Consider the following 19733-nt stretch of genomic DNA (forward strand, 5'->3'; position numbering starts at 1 on the left):
TGGCATTCACAACTAATTTTGTCTGGGGAAAAAGTTGCAGAGTTTGGGGTCTGCAAAGAGCCCCACAACCTAAGAGGAACTCAGCACAGGTTTTGCTAACATCACCCATAATTCTGCAACTTAGGTTTTTAATTTTTAATTTTCACATCAAGTAGTGGTGGTAGAAAAGGTTATTGATGGAGCTACCTGTCACTGCCTCAGAGCAGACCTGCCATGAAGGACCCTTCAACCAGAACAGGAGAGAACAACTTAAAACAGGTTAAAGTTTTTGCCAAAAGCTTATTTGGACTGAAATACCAATGAACATCACAGCAACACTCCCCTACTCTGCCAGAACACCAGCCTCTGCCTGCACATCTACGTAGGGGTTTGCAGCTTTAATCACGGCCTGACTGCAAAGAAGTGATGAATTAATGATAAGCTTTGGGAAGAGGAAGATTCTATTCCATCCCCTATTTTCTTCAGTTTTTAAAGGACCTTTAAATGTAGCCATAGATACACAAACATTGCAGCTGGTTGGTATTCAGCTTGTTTATCTGGAAGTACAAGTCTTAAAATAGAAACAGTGTTTTCCTACTACACAAAACCCCCTGTCTGATCCTGCTGGATAATTTAAATACAACTTCTCCCTCTGTCATTAGGCTAACTTTAGTATCAGCCTTCCACATTAATTATAAAGTAACATCAATAGGTCAGAATCTCTATCCAGTGGGCAGCCACCTCCTGCCAGGGAGCTCTCTGCAAAAGCTCTGATCCTGGATATTCACATGGCTTCAGCCATTCCCAAAGATTTGGCCTGCCCAGCTGCAGCCTGCAAGTAACAGTGACTGCATTCTGCTGCTGGCAAAAGGCAAGGACAAAGGCAAGAAGCATGAAAATATAAACCAAAATAACTCTTATGTTTTCATAAGCTATACATACCCAGAGAGGGTATGGAGGGAGTTTTGGGTTTAAAGAAGCAAGCAACACAGTTCTTGTACCAAAGAATTACACAAGATTTAAAAATAACAACAACAAAAAGATTAAAAGAGTGAAGAAGTGTTTCAGCAGTGCTGTTGCTCTTGTCCTTGAAATCAGAATGTGCTTTTTCTGGTGTCAATGACATGATCTTTTGGCCTAGTATTGTACACAAGCACTGGCAGGAAAATAATGACATATGACTAGGGCACTGTTAGATGGGAAATGCTTAACTGAACACTGGGCAAGGAAAAGAAAATCCACTACTTTTTTAGTATGGCCACTTAAGAACACAGAAAAAGCATGATTTGTTATTCTAACCAACTGCTGTAAATAAAATACATTATCTCTTAAATTGTGTATGAGAAGCTACGTAATAATATTTATCTGCAGAAGATCTAAAAAATTAAAAAATAAATAGAGAGATCCTGTGCCTGGAAAAAGAGGAACAGGATGGGAAGAAGCTGGCAGCTCTAAGAACCATAGTTCCACCTCCCCATTTTCACATTCTACCAGAGAGAAGTCTGTCAAGTGCACACAGAAATCCTCTGACTCAGCCAATTTAAAACAATTATACCATCGCATTTTGGAACGTTTTTTCCTTTTAATCTTCCTACTTCATGGATCACAATGGAATACTGTTGTATTTGTCAAGTAACTCACAAGTCACCTCAAAAGCCCTGCAGCTGCAGTAAGAGCCAGCTGTGGTTAGCAGAAGCAGAGGGGCGCAGCATCTCCTGTTGTGTGTCTGGCACAGGGACTCAAGCAGCAAGGTTCCTAAATCACTGGAGGCATAACCAGAGTGTCCTATGTAAGAGATCAGAGCTAGGCAGCACAGAGTAATACTGCAAAGACATTAAACTAATACCTTAAATCTCCAGAATGAATATAATTTTAAACTAATGAAACAAAGATGGGGAGGAGTGATTCAAAGGCAGGGCAGAAAAAAAACTCCCTTATGTGTGCTGTAACATGGCAGCAGACAGCTGCCACCCAGAAAATAAAACTCTCCTACAGCACAGTCTGTGGCAGCAGTGCATTACATTTCTCCTTTTTTTGTTTCTAGCTGTTTAGAAAAATTACCTCCAAGCAGATTTCACAGCTGTCTTAACTCAGTACACACTTTTCAGAAGAGGTCTAGGTGCTCTCTGAGATAAGGAATAAGTCTATTTCACAGTTACAAGAGCAACATAAATTACAGAAATGCAAACCAGCTCCCACAGAATATCTGGCAAGGGCACTTCCCACAGGCCTCCAGCACCACTGGCTCTTTCCAGAGTTCCTCAGCACTTGCAGCATCCTCAAATTCCTCCCTCTCTGGCACTTTTCCAAATGTTGGACAGGTCTCTCAACAGGACAATCCAATTGAGGCATTCATTCCCCACACTTGGCTTACAGCAATCCAAAATACACAAGGCTGTGCCAACATAGTGGGACAAAAGAAGAATTTCCAGAAGCATCAAGTCAGAAACATGTCAAAGGAATCTTAAACCAAAACACTTCCTCTGCCAAGTGAAGTTACTCCTACTCCAAGGACTGACTGAAACTTAAAACACTAAAATAATTTGTTTCCAAAAGAACTGCACTTGGCAACAAATTCATAGAGACATATAATTATTAAAAGGTTTGGGTTGGAAGGGACCTCAAGATCATCTAGTTCCTCCAAGAGGTTTGGGGTTTGGTTTTTATTTTGGTGGTCTTTCATTATTTTGTGTGTGTTTGGTTTAGGGGTATATTTCCAAGTAAATCTTACAAATCTGCTGATCCTGACATGTACTGTTCTAAATTTAAATCCACTCAATGAGTATCACAATCTCACCTGACCTAGGAGAACAAGAAATTTCTCAGTCACCTCAGCTGTCTTGGGTTGAACAAACTCAAAGGACATTTAAAAACTCAGTATTTATATTCTGAAGGACAACCTGGACTGGTGTGTACGCAAGAACATGAAAAAGTTTTTACAAAAGTAAAGCCATCCCTGATTCCACTTAGAACTGAGTGCACAATCACCTGTACCTCCATTCAATATTTCCTGCTTTACAAACAGCAAAAAACAGATGTTACTCAACCATACTGAAGAAAGAGGAGAATATACTAGCACCATATTCCAGTTGAAAAGAACAACGGAGGCAAACAAACAAAAACTAAAGAAAACAGAACAAAAAAGCAGAGAGATTAAATCCCTCAGAAAGTGCTTAATAGAAGTTATGTTTCAAAAAACAAAATTGCCTGCTATTACTGAGAAGGCACTGCTGCAGCCAGTTCACCAAACCTGAGGCTCAGAAGACAGCAAAAAATTAACTATTTTTCTACTGAAAGAAGACTTTTCAACCAAAAACTAAGGTGAGAACTTGACAGAGAGACAAGACACCTCCATAAAATGTACAGCACAGCCCAGCTGAGCCCAAGCTTGGAGTGAGGCAGAGAAAGAGTGGGCAGAAACTGTCCTAACTGATCCCTCATCCCTCTGAACTCCAAATGGCTGAGCCTGCAAACAAGAAACTCAAGTGTTCCAGGGCTATTTTAAGCCTCTGTAATTAGCCACTGATCAGACACCTGGAAAGGGCCCAAGACAGAAAGCCGAACCAATTAGAAGGGCTTGGAAAGAGAAGCCAGAATTCAGCAGACCAGCCCAGAGAGGTGAGCTGAGCTCCAGGCTGGAACAACAGAGCACTCACAAGGGGATGGCCTGGAGGGAGCTCCAGGAGCATTGCTCCCACAGGGTCATGGACATGGGAGCTTCCAACCTTCCACAGGAACCTCAGACCCCTCCACAGACACCACCACACTCTTCCTCATCGAGGGTGCTGATGTTTGAATCCTCCACTGGTATCCACAGAAACTCTCCTTAAATATATCTCAAACATATCAATGCCTAATCCATTTCAGGGGAAATCACAAAATAAACTTGTCTGCTAGACAAGTATTTCTAGATTTGCTATGAATTTGTTTTTTAAATCCAAGAGAGTAACCACTACACAGTTCAGTAAGATTTTTGACTGCATCTGAATTACTGTGCAGTTTTTCTCTTGCAGTTCACAGTGTCTATAAAATGATACAACTGTAATTTAACACTCTGATGCCTTTACAGACTTTTAATCACCCTGATTGTACACACAGATCCATCCTTGGCTATAGTCTATGCACAGATCTTAACAACACAACACAAAATCTGTATTTCATGCTTGGAGAAGGCTGCTGATAAATGTAGGTAATGTTTTGTAAATAGTTACCATTTGTCTTCCACCTATTTCAAGGGAAGTAAATAAACACTGAAAACAAATTTCAGTAACACCATGGACTAGCCCTGAATTTGTCTTGGGATCTTTTAGGCTTCCTAACCATTCCTATAAAGTAGTGTTCAAATGCAGGCTGTCTGCTTAAACCACACCATTCTGAACAAGTGAGTCTGGACTAATGTTAGTCAGCTTGGGCCAAAAAATATAGAAATTATCTTTTGGCATAATTCCACATAGTCTGTGTTATAGCAACAGGATGTGGAGTAAGAAGGTCAGTATCCACAAATTTCAACACAGAAAATAGATACCACTCCCACACTACTCACTAATTGATAAACATGCTATTTCAGCTCAGTTGCTGCCCATCCTCTTCAAAGCAAGCTTTAGCTCTGTGCCTTCAGAGCTGTAACTGTTTCAAGGCCTTCATGGGGATGTGGGATTTGAGCTCAGTCAAAACTTTTTTCAGGTACTCCAAGTTTTCCAAGAGAAAACTGTATTTGCATGATTAACTCTTCTTCAGAATCAGATATATACATAATTAACTGTGTATTGTTTCAGAATGCATGGCTAGCTCTGCAGAGATAGCAAGGAGTTCAGCTGAGCAGCTAGACAGGAACATGGAAAAGGCAAACTGCTCTATCCAGGAGCACAGTTCCAGAGCCAACAACAAAGAGGTCAGCCAAACCACAAATAGAGGAGATGATGTGAAAAGCCAGTTTTAAGTTTAGGTGTCTAACAGCAGGAGCCAATGCAACACTCTCCTTACAGTACTTTTCTTTACCTGAAGACCTGCAGACAGACCAGCCAGACTGCAATAGCATGCTCATGCCACTTTAATGGAGCTATTCTGCTGTTTGTGGTGCTCTTAGCATTCAGGACACAGTAAGACCTTGTGCCAGTACAAATACAAGAAAAGAAAACAAAACCCAAGTACTCACGCTGTGAATAAAGCAGTATCTGAAACTCCAAAAGGGCACAGGTAAAGAGTTGAACCACATTTTCTACTCCAAGCAATTCAAAAACTTCTTTAACAGGAAAATCAAACAATGGTAGTTCATTGGTGCTTGGCCTCTGGCAGATAATTGGTCCATAAACACCTGAAAACTTCAATGACCTTCCTGCTGGAGGAAGAGGAACCTCATAGAGAATATTGTAGATGTAGCTCTCTAAAGGTAGCGGTGGTGGCTGAGGTGAAGTCACTGCTTGGTGAAGCTGTTCCAGAACTTTCTTACAAGCTTTCATGAAAGACATTGGAGTAATCAGACAAATGCACTTGGAGACATAGAGAGTGTCTCTGCTGATGTCGTAGGAGTTAAACCGCTGCAGCTTTGAGACAGAGGTGCCATTGCAGTCCCCAGTGCTGCTGCAGCTCTCCTTGTCATTGGAGGGAGGGCTGTGAAGAATGTCATACTCAGCATTGTGCATGTGGTACAGGGTCTGCATTGCACTGCAGATCTGTTTGCTAGTGACCTCCTCAAAAAACGTGAGAGAAAATCCAAATGTCCGCGAGCCATCTTCACGAGTGATAATGAAAGAGTGGAACTGAGGTTCTCTGCAATCTGCTTGTGTCTTGAAAGCAAGCCCTTTAGGCATACACAGCTACAAAAAAGAGGAAGGGGAGACAAAATCCATTAAAAAACGCTTTTCCCTCCCCCTGCCTGCAGAAGCATTGGTGAAAATGGGATTTAAAATCCACAAGCTGCCATCACATCTCACTTTAAATTCTATTAAGTGTTACATTTCTGCACAATACAGTGATATGGTTCTAAATCAGAAAAACAAAAGGAATATATCAAAAGGGCTGCATGCAATTTCTATTGAAACTTAATACTATTTTGTTACCAGCCTCATATTTTTTAGGAATAAAATAATAAAATTCAAACACACATAAAGCAAAGTATTTTTCTGGTCACCAAGACCAGAAACCTGAGAGAGAAAACTACTATATTTTATCTAAATTAAGATACACCACATTCCATTAAATGGAAAAATCATGCACAAAAAAGGATTTATTAATTGCAGACTAATTTATTTCTCTACTAATTCTCTAGAAGTAACAAAAAACCCAAAAGCCATGAAGTGATACTGACCATTCCCACTGCATCCTGGTCAAAAGGGCTCCATTCAACATTCTCAGGATAGCGAGCAAGAACTTTGGATTTAAATGTGCGTCTTAATGGAGTCTGCTCAAAATTTTCCCCTGCAGATGAAAGAAAAACACACAAGTAAATATTTCATTCCCTTTTTGAGCAAAAACAAGGCCAAAAAGCAGGACATCAGCAGGCAGACTTGAGGGTAAGTGAATTAAGGACACATTCCTTTTAAGAGAAACAGAAAATGCAGACAGTTGGTTAGCATATAGTCAGACTGCAGATACTAGCAAGGATTAGCTTTGTAACATTTCTGTGTCACTGGGTATCTGTGCTTTTCCTTAAATGTGGCAATCTTGAGATTGTGGTCATGACAGCAATTCTCTAAGCCACTCTCCAGATATTTCAGATTCTTGTTAAAACACAGCGAAAGCTTCAGTTTCAGTGCAATGTTGTTATTGAAGAAAAGCACAAATAGACAAAATGCAAAGATGATGCAACTTTTAGATAGACATACAAGTGGCATCATGAGATCTCTTAATTTCATTTTCAAGACTCAGGAAAAAAGATAACCACCATCTCTTGCAAGAAGCTAGCTGTGAAGGAAGAGTCTAGAAGGTTAGAAGGTCAAGAACCACATAAACGTCCATGAAGAAAGAGTATCAGACAAAAGTGCTTTTTTTTTTTGCCCCACACTTTTTCCTTTACCTTCTGTTGCACTTGAAATGAAACGGCTGCCACCATCTCGGGTTTTAGAGGCCTGTATATACTGGCATAAAGCTATATAACAAATAAAAACAACACTGCATTATACATTTCATACTGTTGATTGTGATCCCGTCGCTAACACACACCAGAAAAAACATACAAACAGCCAGAATTAGCATGCAGGACAGGCTACTCCCCTAATATGCTTTTTCTACATACACAACTTATATAAATTTCTCATTTTATCTACATATTTCTAGAAGGAGATGATCAGTATGTAAGAGAAGCTCACTGTTCCTGTACACACAGCCAGAACACTGACGCAGGAGGAACAAGTTGCTTGTGAAACTAAAGTTTTGCATTTTAACTACAAAATATTCCCAAAGAGCAGATGATGAAACTGACCCTAAGGACAAGATCATTTCAAGGTCTTTAGAATTGTGTGAATTTAAGTGGCATGGTCAAGCTTTCCACAGGTGCTATCCATGCACTAGATTGGCTGAAAGCCTTGTGTGGAAGCTCTGAAATTTCCTCTAGAGCAATGACAGCCCATTTTGATAGCACAGAACCTTCTGCAGTAAATACTCTGAGTGTGAGCAGTTGCTTTAAAAAAACAAAAATGTACAACTGTGTATCTTAAAATATGCTTAGCTATATTACTAGAATGCAATTAGCTAAATGAGCATGCAGCTGTTGACAGCTGCACTAACAATCAGGCACAATTGCATGAAATCATATGCTTTAAATAAATGGAACTATTTCGGCAACACCTGCAAAAGAGAAAACACACTCCAACTCCTCTCTTGTTTTCTTACATGCAGCAATTACAAGGCAATAGAAATTGATTTCAGAATTGGTTGGGTTTGTTTTGTACGTCTAGAGTAATATTTCAAGTTCAATTTCAAAGCCAAGTTAGAATCTTTATTTGGCACAACACTTACTTGCACTAAGTAGCCACATACAGAGATCTTGCAGCACTGTCTCTGCACAATACAGAACCCAACACACACATTACACCAAAGCAAACAGAATTTCCAGTGAATGCTTAACAAGTCCTTTGACAGCTGAGAAGCCTGGTAACTGTTGATTTTCTTTAAGTCTTAAATACTATCTCAGACAGGGAACTTACCCTGAATCAGGACCTAGGACAGGTCTCACAATACCCAAAATATTTACATCTATTTTGTTAATTCTCTGGGTTTTAGCACTGAAATTGAAGGAGGCATTGCTTCCATTATTTGTCTGAAAAATCAACAGCTCAGCAAATCTTCATACAAAATCACACAGCTACATAATTTATTAATCTGTTCAACCATATCATTCGATAATATCATTGTTCAGAAAGAAAAAAAAGCGTATTTGGGAAAATCTGAAACATGTAGAGAGAGGAACAGTTAGGAATAACCAGGACACAACTTCACTGAAATATAACCATCTTATGAAAGAGTAGAGCTAAAGACAGAAAAGATAACAGCATCTCCACAGCTAACACAACCATAAAAGATGAAAATAAGCATTTAAAGAAACTTCCAGTCTCCCAGAAAGAAAAATGGACATAATGCCACATCTCTACTGACACAAACATCCACTCAAGTGAAGTCAGTCCTCTGTAAAAAGCTTTTAAAAGTATGTCAGGAGATTTAACACACCTACTGTTTTCTATATTTACATCTGTGCAGATGATGTAATGTCAACTTTTAGATAATTGAGGAAAAACCTCAGACATGTATTAAGTTGTTTTGTTCCTTAGCTGGCTTTTTTTTAATCTTCCACATACGTAGAGGAGAGAAAATACACGAAGGCCAAATTTTCTCCTGAACTTGAAAACCACACAGCACAAACACCGAGTCCACCTATGTGCAAGGATATACATTTTGAAATTAAAAAGGAAGATCTGTGATTTGAAGACCTTTTCATTAAGAGTAGTAACACTGCAAAATACATGATGCTGCATGATTAAAAAAGACCCCAAAGCCTAACAAACACTGAATGGATGTATGTTTACCTATTTTAAGAAGCCTTGCACCATCTCCTCCCAAGAGACATTCTCACCAACACACTCTTAAATTTTTTAGAGCTGGAGTCTGGCTGTAATTTAATGAAAGAACCAAAATTGATTTCTGGAAACCACTGAGTCCTGATTCAGACAGAAACATAAGGAACCCTGTCAGGCCTTGCTGCCATCCATCAAGGCACTCAGCTGTGGCACAGACACTGCTGCTGCCAGCGTGCCCCAGCAGCACCCTCCTCTCCTCCTCACTGGAATGCTGCTGCCAGCCCTGCAGGATGCTCCTCTGCCCTTCCACAGCAGCACAGTCTCCCATCCCCAGCCAGCTCTTCTGGGAGAGTCTTCATGCTTGGAATACCAAAAACTCTCTAGACCATGCTGACTCCCAAACATCCTGGTTCAAACAAGCAGGCAATGTCAAGGGACAGCTCAGAAAGTTGGAAAGTTCAGCCCAGGTGATCTGTGCAAGCCCAGGACACGGGACACTCTGTTTTCCTGCCATTACAAGTAAAGGCAATCTGAGCACCTCTATTTCCTTTTCCTGAGCTCCCCCTTCTCTCCTCTCTAGTGACTGTCACTAGACAGCCATCAGCAGTGGAGAGGGGGAAAATCCACAAACAATATTTACTTACATCCAGAGGCAAAAAGCAATTAATCCTAAATTTCTACATTTATGATCAGCCTCAAACAGAGACACCCTGCTACAGCAAAGCACCAACTGCAGCACATCTCCAGCAGCAAAAATAACTCAAGGTTTCAAGATGTGTCTCTGTGTGAATTACAGAGTGACAGAATTAAAAGGAGATTCTGAGCTGGAAGGGACCCACAAGGATCACTGAGTCCAACTCTTAAATAACAGGAATCAAGCCACAACCTTCATGTTATTAGCACCATGCTCTAACAAACTGAACTAATCTTGGTTTACTTCAGTTAGTTGATTAATTCAGGAAGAATTGAAATGGTTTTGATAAAAAGAGTGAAGAGCAATTTTAGCAAATGCAAGAGACTAACCCACCAGCAGAAATGGACAGTTGTATTCGACAACTAAGAAACTGAAGGCATAAGAGGAAAAATGAAGGCATGAAGGCATAAGAGGAAATAAAACTGATAAAAATATGATGTATGCCATAAGTTGAGATAGAGCAAGTCCCCACACTTAACAACTATCAAAGAACTGCTATCCTCATATCATGCTTTTTACATGGCTTCTCTCCCTTAGCAGAAGTAATGGCTAGAAAGTACTTTCCCTGTCCAAGTTATAGTAAAGAGGTCATCAGAAATTATTTATCTATAAATAATTTCTTTCTTTTATACACATTCCACACAAAAGGAAAATTTTGGGGATTTTTAATGGAACACAGTATTGCCTGCTGAAGACCAGAGAGGTCTTTCAAACACCATTGATATTCTTCACATACACATTTACCCCTCAGGTGTTTGTTATATCAGAGGAAAAGCTCCACAAAAATCAAGATGCAAAATGTCCCACACACTGCAGAGTTGCAACTACCTTGGACTTAAATCAGAATCAATGATCAAACAGCTACAACTATAAGATTATTTGTCAAGAAATGTCAAACAACATATGAAATCCACAAACACCCAGCAATACTTCAGGAAGTTTCAGGCCAACATCAAACCTCCAAAACTGTAAGAATCCCATAGCATTTTGCAATGTAAACAATAACATGAAAGCATAGAGAAATATAATTTAACCAGACTCAATACAAATCCACAAGCACCAGTTTAGTGCAGCCCTGACACTGCACCCAGCAGGGGAATGACAGTGACACAGAGCATCTCAGAATTTGTCATTGGATAAAAAAAAAAACACTCCCTGTGTCATTCCACTCAAAATAGGATCAGTGAAACAACATGGATTAAAAATAAACAAATAGAGAATAAAGAAAGGGTTAACAAAGATTAACATTTCACTAATCCAGTACAGTCACACAAACAGCTTAATTAGCTCATGGTGATTCCCCAAAACAGGAGGGAAGCAGAAAGTAAAGCACAGACACAGACTGTGAAACTGGTGAGCTGAAGAAAACACGTGCTAGAGCTCTAATACCTGCTGCCTCCTGAAGCCAGCCCTCCTCCTGAGGCCCAGCCCAACACCTGCTGGCTCCTGCCATGCCAGGCAATAAATAGGTTTTTCAACACCAGCCACCATCACCCAGCTCTGGTGATGCCCTTTGCTTCCTCTCCCATTTTTCACACTTTACCAACCGTCCCCATTAAACATGATAGATCCCTGCTGTCCTGGAGATGGCTGAGCACCTGCCTGCCCTGGGGTGGTAATTCCTCTTTTGTTTTACTTATTAAGCTGTTTTCATCCTGACCTGAGAGTTTTGCCACTTTTATACTTCTGATTCCCTCACCCACTCCACAGGAGAGGAGCGAGAGGCTGTGAGGGGCTGGCTGAAACCACAGCACCGTGTAATTTGAGAAGACATGCATGAAAGACTTAAGTTATTGGAGGCAGCTTGCTTATCAAAGCTAGACACAGCCTCTGAGGAAGTCTCCTTGGATGAGGGGTGTCCAGGATTGCAGGTTTGGCCTGGCTCCTCCTGGGCAGGCAGAGCTCAGCTGAGAGCAGGCTCAGACCACAGAGGTGGACACTCAGCACCAATAGGATTAAATCCCACATCAGAGGCAGGGAATTCTCCAATACCTCCCTCTCACATCTTTTCAGCAAACTCAATCTGATGGACTGAGTTGTGTGCATAAAGCAAACTACAAACCTGCTCAGGATGACCAGAGAGTTGAAACACAACACATTTATTTGGAAGATCCAGCTCAAACAATCCAGCTCCCCTTTTCACAGCAGCTCACACCGCTGCTCTAACAGCCACCTAATGCTGTTTGCAATGTATGGAACCATGATGGGCTTTCAGTTTCAACTTTATTTGCACCACCTGAAATTATGCTGGCCTACATATCTGTAATTTGGACTTTGTAATTGCCAGCACATTAGAGCAGCTAATGCATGCACTGCAAGTATCCTACACTGAACTAACAAGTACACCTAATTTTATCAGTCCCTTCCTGAGTCACCTAACACTGAGCATGAGCCACATCACCACAGAATTTGTAGGGTATGCTGGAAACCTCCCTGGCTCTCATTTTCATGCTGCTCCCCCTTCTCATCTGCGTTACTTCTCTTGCTGCTCCACCTGTGAGCAGTGGACAGCAGTGCCCATGTCTGATGAGAATTAGGACTTACAAACTCATGGAGTCTCCAGCCTAGGCAGGACAGCATTGCTTTGGAAGTCTCATGCATCCATCTGCATGAAGCTATCCATACCAATGGATATGACTTTTTTGTACGATTATAACAAGGGGGGGAAAGTTCTATAAACTAAAATTAAAACATTCAATTCAAAACCTGCAAATGCCATCTACCAAGCTTTCCTCAGCTTTGAGCGGGAATAAAAAGAATGAACTCTGAAGGTCTAATTTTAGCTCTTTCCTGATTTACCCAGAGAAAAATATGATTCACTGCCTTCTGTATTCCTCTTCAGGAAAAGAAAGGGGGGGAAAAAGGGTCTTCCCAATACAGTAATAAGAAAAATGGTTAGGTTATACAACTTGCAGATTCACCTACTTATAACCTTGCATAGATGTAACATGTTTCCACACGCATTGTTTACAAATTTCTAATGCACATTTCCAAGAAAACTTGTACATGATTCTAACAATTCAAATTTCCCTGCTGACTAGCTTGCTTCTTTGTAAGAATGTTTTTAACCCTGCATTTTTTGTCTTCAATATCTCAAATTGTTATTCTCTGTAAATCCTGCACTGCCATGAAAAGTTTTCATTTACATAATAGAACAGTGGCTTAAGTTGTCCTTAATGAGAAGGGGAAAACTTTTTCAAAAAAAAGCCAAGGATACTTTGCAAATAAAGCCTTTTTTAAACAGAGTCATGGCCTTTTGAACATGCTGTCAATTCACCATTTGGCTTTAATATTTACAAAGTGACTGCAGTGCTGCAACTCTAAAACTTATGCAAGACTATGAACCGTATAGGAACTTCTCCCTGTATCTCATCTAGGGAAAACATCTTTGAGCAGCTATCTCAGATGCAGACCAGCTCAATTTTCCCTCTATGACAACAGAGAGCAAGTCAGAATAGGTTAGCCTAGTTACCAGAAAAAGTGCCCCAAAAACAAACTAAACGGTGGTGGCAATACTGATTTTAAGGCATCATTTATACTGCCACCTTTGTTTGCTCACTGAGTCCACTCATCTGCTCAAAATAATTACAGAACAAAGATCCAGAAAGCTTGACTGGTTCTGATTAAGTGGTTTGCTGCTTCCACCCAGCCAGTCAGCTTCTTTCTTTAAATTCCTGTGATACAGCCTGCTATTAATTCAATTCATTCTGTCTCAGTGTACATTTATTGTATACATGACATCTTCAAATAAGAAATTCTTAGATAGCATGCAATTAAAACATTATATTTTCCACATAAAGACACTTACTGGAATCTTTTAGCATACAGAGACTATCAATTTCTGCTGTCACTAAAATGAATGTCTTGAACTAAATATAAAACAGCTTCAACATGAAACAGTCATATTGCTGTAATTAACAAATGAATAAGAACAGTGAGAATTTGTACCAGCAACAGAAACTATGAGCCATGCACTTAGGGCAGCCCTCCTGTATTACTCAGCACAGAGAATCCAGAGAAAATGGATTTAGAGAAGACCCTACAGACCCTATAACCACACCCTTGAGCTCTGCACTTTCTGCCCCACAGCTCAAAGGATCTGGGAATGGTGGGAACCCTCCAAGTCCTGCAGGGGGGGAACTGGAGACCCAGCTGACAGAGCAGAGGTTTTCACAACTGAGGGCTGCAAGGCAAAAATCACAACAAGGGGATTTGAACAGCACCTAAACTATAAACATCATTCCCAAAACAGCCTAATTCTACCCTGCTTCAAATAAAAAACTGTTATAAAGCACAAAGCCATACTTCAGTGAAAAGGCCATTCAAAATGTCTTTTCTCATTCTTAAGCTTCAGGTGAGAATTTTTTAAGAGCAAAACCATACCTGTCAAAGCACCTAAGAAAAATGTTTCCAAAGATACAATTTGCCTTAGTTCCAAAGATAAAAGTAACACTTAGAATGAGGTGAATCCAAAACCAGCAGCATAAACAGCAATGCGATTCCCAGTTCTGCCAGCAAACATCCTCAGTACAAAAAATAAGACTACAGACACTACAGTAAATAATTATGTTTATCAAACATAAAACTACTTCAGCTCCAAAATTCATGGTCCAAGTCTAAATAAAAACAGCTGATTGGCAAAACAAGAGTGCACACACTTCTGGAACCCACAATCTAGAAAAGATGAAAGTGTGGAGTAAATAAAGGCAATCTGGGGAGAGGGAGGCACTGGGGGAAAGAGCTGGTGCATAGACTGAGGGATCTGAGGACTTCTGGATTACTCAGACTGACACATGACCAGCACCTAGCCTGTGAAAGCAAATACAGGGGCTTAAGATGCATGAAGGGATGCAAAGACAGTCAAGCCAAGAATCAGTCTCTTAAAACTGAAGGCAAGAGTGTTTGGTTAAAAATAAGACTAGCCCTATTCTAACTTGCCAACAAAAAGGTGAAATATTCTATTTTCAAGTCTTAAGAGAAAACTGGGATAATCAAACAAGCAATTAAATTATATGGCCTGAACCATAATAGATGTGAAATAAGATGGAAATCTGTTGATTCAATCTAGCCTTTCAAAAACATACAAGAAACAAACAAAAAAAGAAAGAAAATCCTAGGCCAAGCCTTCTGGAGAACACCACCATTCTGATTTTTAGGACACTCTATTATAATACTAAAGAAAAATCCTTTCAATAAATACAATACATACACAGAGAGCTGTTAACACAGTAAGAATAAGCAAGGGTTTACTTTTAAAACAGAAAAATTCTCTGATTCTTTCTTCAACAAATATTAAATCACATGTAACTAGAAGAAAAAAAGCACCTCTCTAAAATGCAGGAAATAAACATTCAGAGTCTGGCAGACTAAGGTAAGAAATTCATTATACAAGAATTCTTGGAATAAAAACCATGATTCAAGAAAAGCTGCAGCTGCCAAGTCTGTAAGCAAAGAGCCACTCCATCAATAGACAAATGCTTTCAGATTATGACTTGCTTCCTTCCTTCCAGTTCCTCCTCCTTTAACAGAGCTGCACGTATTTCTCATTAGAGAGGACTCCCTTCTCCAACAAACCTCTTGCTCAGATATACACAAAGAAGAATTCTTCTCTTTTATCCTGAAACACACAAACCAACCCTCTGTCCCACACTCCCTATCTCCCTGCCCCCGTTGGCAAGACCACCTGGCAAAGCACAAGCTGAATTAATTTGATATGGAATTGGGACTTGAACACTTTTTAAAGCAGGTTAAATTATCCATGAGAAAAACCTTCAGGGTCACTTTCACTTCTCTGCAGCACTGCTGTTGGAGCAGCTGGAATCAGGTGTTTCAGCCACTGTCTGCAGCAGCCTCCACCCCACTGCATTTGTGACACATCTACCACAGCTGGGACTTCCTCCAAAACCTTCATTATCAAAGTTACTGTTCCACTTTCCCTGACAGAAAAGCTTGAAGGCAAAGCAACTTCACTGTCTGCCCTTCTGAAACAAAGGTGAGAATATGAGTACAAACACACAGGTATGGATCCCAGGGCCAGTGAAATGAGTGTGGATGGAGTGCCATCCTTCCTCTGGGAAAGCTGAAGGATGGGCTTTAGAGGGAGGAGAGAAAAGACAAAGAAATAACCAGTCTAAAAAGCTCTGATTTTTTTTTCCTGTTTGTCATCTAGGGAACCCACAGTTGCTTGTAAAAATCCCTTATCCCAATCCAAGGAGAACATATTCCTTTGAACATTCAACTGACTATAAAATTCCTCCTCCTGCAGACTTTAAAAAGGTGTGAGAGAAAAAAAAAAAGAGAGTTAACCCTAATCTGTTAAAGGTCCTGTTGTTTTCCCATTTTCTTTTGCTTCCCAAAATTCAAGAAAAGTAATGTTTCAAAAATCATAACATAAATAAACTCACTGTGAAATGAAATAAATTTTAAAAAAGGTCATTTTGCTAACTGGAAATTCAGTGTAAACTCTGCCTGATACAAATAATCGTTTATTCCTTTGATAGGTAAATTCTTCCAAGCCCTTCATGGCAAATGAAAATCTAGGAGTTAATAGATAGCCATTCATCACTTAAGTCCCAGCATTCATCTAGTTGATAACAAAACATGTTGCCACACACAGCCGGGAATCGTTTCAAATGCTGCAACAATGAATTTAAAGCACCACAGAAAAACAGCTGAGGCCATCTGCATTCTGTGATTGTAAGGTCAGGAAACCAAAAGCTTTTGTTTTTATTGTTCTGCTCCTGGTGCAAGGAAGGCGGGAAGAGGTGGGACAAGGAAGTGGCAGGACAGGGTAGGGGCAGAAGAAACCACCAAGAATCTAAAGCAGCTTTTAACATAGTCCTCAGCTTGCATCTTTAAAAACATCCTAAAGATTTTTTTCCTATAGCTTTTCTTTTTGTACTCCTTTGTATGTAACACAGGAAGGCAGATGGACCATATAAAATACAATGTATTTTAATCAAGACTGTCTTAGAAATTTTCAATGGAACGGTCTTAAAACCAGAATTGTTTTACTAAACCAGTTTTCTGCTCTAGCCCAAGCAAAAAGACTTACAGAAAGATATTTAGGTCTGTTTCCAACTAAACAACAGAGGCAGGCCTCAGAATTTCAATGAAAGGCGTGTTCACAGCCACAGGGGTCAGGAGGGACACACTATTTCCATTACACAATAGATCTGCAATATGTGCAACAGAAGACACTAAGAAAGGAAAAGGGTGGCTTACCTTCAGAATAGAAGCAAATTCTTTTACATGTACTAAAAATATGTAACAGAAGTGAAGACAAGCATATTTTAAGCATATTTAATATAGAAACCAGCTGTTCTCCTTATGCCCCCCTAAGACTGGCAGATCCAGTGGGACTCTTCAGGAAAGCCTGAGCACAGATCATTCCAAACAACTCTTACCAACAACCATGGTCTCCTTTCACAGTGACACACCCCATCCAAATATCCCTACTTTTTGGGCTTCCGCAGCCCTCTGGCTCCGAGGATTGATGGAAACACAGCTGTGTAAAAAAAAAAGGATCAAATCTTACTGAAGCACTTTTCCACTCCTTCAACCAGGATATCACTGAGGTTTTGCATTGAAAAGGAAAAACATATTTTAAAAAACACATGAAGTCTTTCAGCAGGTTTCAAAACCATACAGAGGTCAGAAAAATACAGAAAGATCAGCAATGCAGTAATTTCAGTATACCAATCCTGGCCAGTGTGCTTCACTTTACTATCTAACCTTTGAAAGGAACCTGCCTTAACAAGGACTGCTCCCCTTCTGAATAAAACAAAATGTGTCCTGTAAGAAAGTCAGGTTGCTTGATAGGAGTGATTTCTAATCACAGAAAATTAATCAGATGTGCTGACAGTTTGGTCAAGGGATATGACAAACCCCAAAGCTTATCTCTGCTCTGGCTGGATCCTTCTTTATCATCTCTCCACCCATACCTCCTGAGCTCTCTCCCTGTCACACATAAGCCTATCAAGCTCACCTTTCTCATCCAGTTAAAAAAATTCATGTCTGGCTAACAAAAAAAACCCTAATGTTTTCAAAGACCTGAAAACAGAAGTCTCAGGTCCAAGTTAATCACAACTGTGTATCACCACTGTGGTCCAGGTCATAAACAAAGACCTCAGTAAGGACAGGAAAGAGACCACAACACCTTACACCTGGGTTGGTCTGCACTGCCATAAAATCTCCGCCAAAAGAATTCTGAGAAACAACCAAGATACTGGTAAACAGAAATTTTACCAGTCTTCAGCAAACTTTTGAAGGAGTTACTTCACATTTCAATTTTAAAAGGAGCTTACTTGACATTTCCCAGATACCACACATAAAAGAGACAGAAAGGACATGACAGCCTTATGCTGGCACCAACCTTGTTGACTTAAGGGACTTATGTTTTCCCCAATGCAACTCTAATGCTCAGTAGGACAGTGCTGGGCTTGGGGGCCAAAATTAGGAAACAACAATTGGCAAGGCAGCTTGCTGAAAGTAGCAAGTTAAGGAGGAATAACAGGCAAGAAAAGCTCCTAAAAGTTAATGCTTGTACTGCAAAAAAGAAACTTTTTCAAACTCACCTGAAGCAATGTCAAAGAGTATCTGTTTCTGTAAAACCAACCGTTTTTCCTCACTCAGATACTGAAATGCTGCTTTCTCTGAACAGGTTCCTTTTGCCTGCCATGTTGTCTCTAGATCACTTACCCATGAAATGAGAGAAAGTTTCTTTCTCAAAATGCCTCAGTATTCATATGTAAATGACTTAGTACAGGTGTACATACACATAGTACCTGACTGTGGCTGATAAAAGAGCCAGTAAAAAAACCCAAAAAAAACTAAATAAAAAAGCCAATATTCTATACTTGTACAGCAAAGTTTGCAACCAGTGAGCTCTTGCCCATCAAACCATAAGTGGAGTAGCACTTTCCTGGAAAGACAAAGACACATGCCTTGAGCAGAAACACTCCAAGTAAATTCTACATCCTTCACCAGTTAGTGCTGGAATGCTTGATAATTTCTCAGTGCAATAATGTTTTAAGCCTCACAGGGATAGCATTCCAGCTCACTGCAAACTTGACTGCAAACCACAAATCTGAAATGGTTGTCAAGAAATTGAGAGAGTAATTACTGCACAGTGTGCATCAGTAAGTAATTGCTTCTGACACTGTCACTTCATGGGCATCATTTCTGCTACATGAGCCCTGCAGGTTAGTGGGAATTCAAAAGATAACTATGAGAAGTCATTACCAAGAACACTCAAGTAGGACTTGCCTAAGTCAAAAGGTGGATAAAAAAAAGCTGTGATGTTTTGAAACTTCAGAATCAATAATTTGAAGAATTGGGAAAAAAGTTATTATTTGCAAAATGGCAGTGTTTCCCATCCAATTCACTTCAGAGCTTTTTGTGTAGCCTCTCTCTTGCAAAATAAACTGCAAAGATCCCCAAATATAACAGGAAAAAACAAACTAGCACCAAAAAAACCCTAATGGACAGAAAGCCAAATGAGCCCATCTTTGTAAGCCCTGTCTTAGTAAGCTAAAATTCCTATGGCTTTTTTAAAATTCCTATGGCTTTTTTGAAAGCCATAGGAATTAAGCCTTTTAAAAGGCTAAAAAAACAGAGTTGTAAACCTTGGTTCTTTAGACAATGTTTTAACACCTTAAATTTACTCTTAAATCAAGAACTTGTAACCTTTCTCCTCCCCCACACATTGCCAAAGAGCCTTCCAAGTAAACCAAATTTATAACTGAATACAGAAAGGTTTTGAGGGGATTATTCCATAAAGGATCCAGCTCAGTTGACCCAAAACACAAACATGATAGAAGATTGGCATTGCAGAAACATCCCCAGCAGCCTGTGGCTCCAAATGCAGTTCAGCAGAGTCCAGCTGCTTCCCCCTTACATCAGCTCTGCCATTCTTTATCCACATATCAGCTACCCTGGCACGTCTGCCTCAGTTCCCAAAGAGACAAAAGACCTTTTTGGCACTCAAACATGGCAAACAGCTCCAGCTTCTTGGGAAAAGATAGAGGGGGTAGGGAAGAGTGGAATAA

General features: G+C 40.0%; 1 protein-coding gene across 4 annotated transcripts in view; it reads right to left on the minus strand.

Moving 5' to 3' along the window:
* Nucleotides 1–19733, minus strand: part of DENND5A (DENN domain containing 5A) — a 62313-nt gene that overhangs the window by 36554 nt on the left and 6026 nt on the right. For 2 of the 4 annotated variants that reach the window (XM_074543413.1, XM_074543415.1), the window contains exons 2-4: nt 6995–7066; nt 6287–6396; nt 5135–5795 (exon numbers count right to left, since the gene is read on the minus strand). In XM_074543413.1, coding sequence (XP_074399514.1) covers nt 5135–5795; nt 6287–6396; nt 6995–7066 — 843 coding nt within the window. The remainder of the gene's footprint in view (nt 1–5134; nt 5796–6286; nt 6397–6994; nt 7067–19733) is intronic. The other 2 variants (XM_074543414.1, XM_074543416.1) reach the window with 1 other exon arrangement.

The sequence above is a fragment of the Zonotrichia albicollis genome, chromosome 6 (genome assembly GCF_047830755.1).
Source record: "Zonotrichia albicollis isolate bZonAlb1 chromosome 6, bZonAlb1.hap1, whole genome shotgun sequence".
Lineage (NCBI taxonomy): Eukaryota > Metazoa > Chordata > Aves > Passeriformes > Passerellidae > Zonotrichia > Zonotrichia albicollis.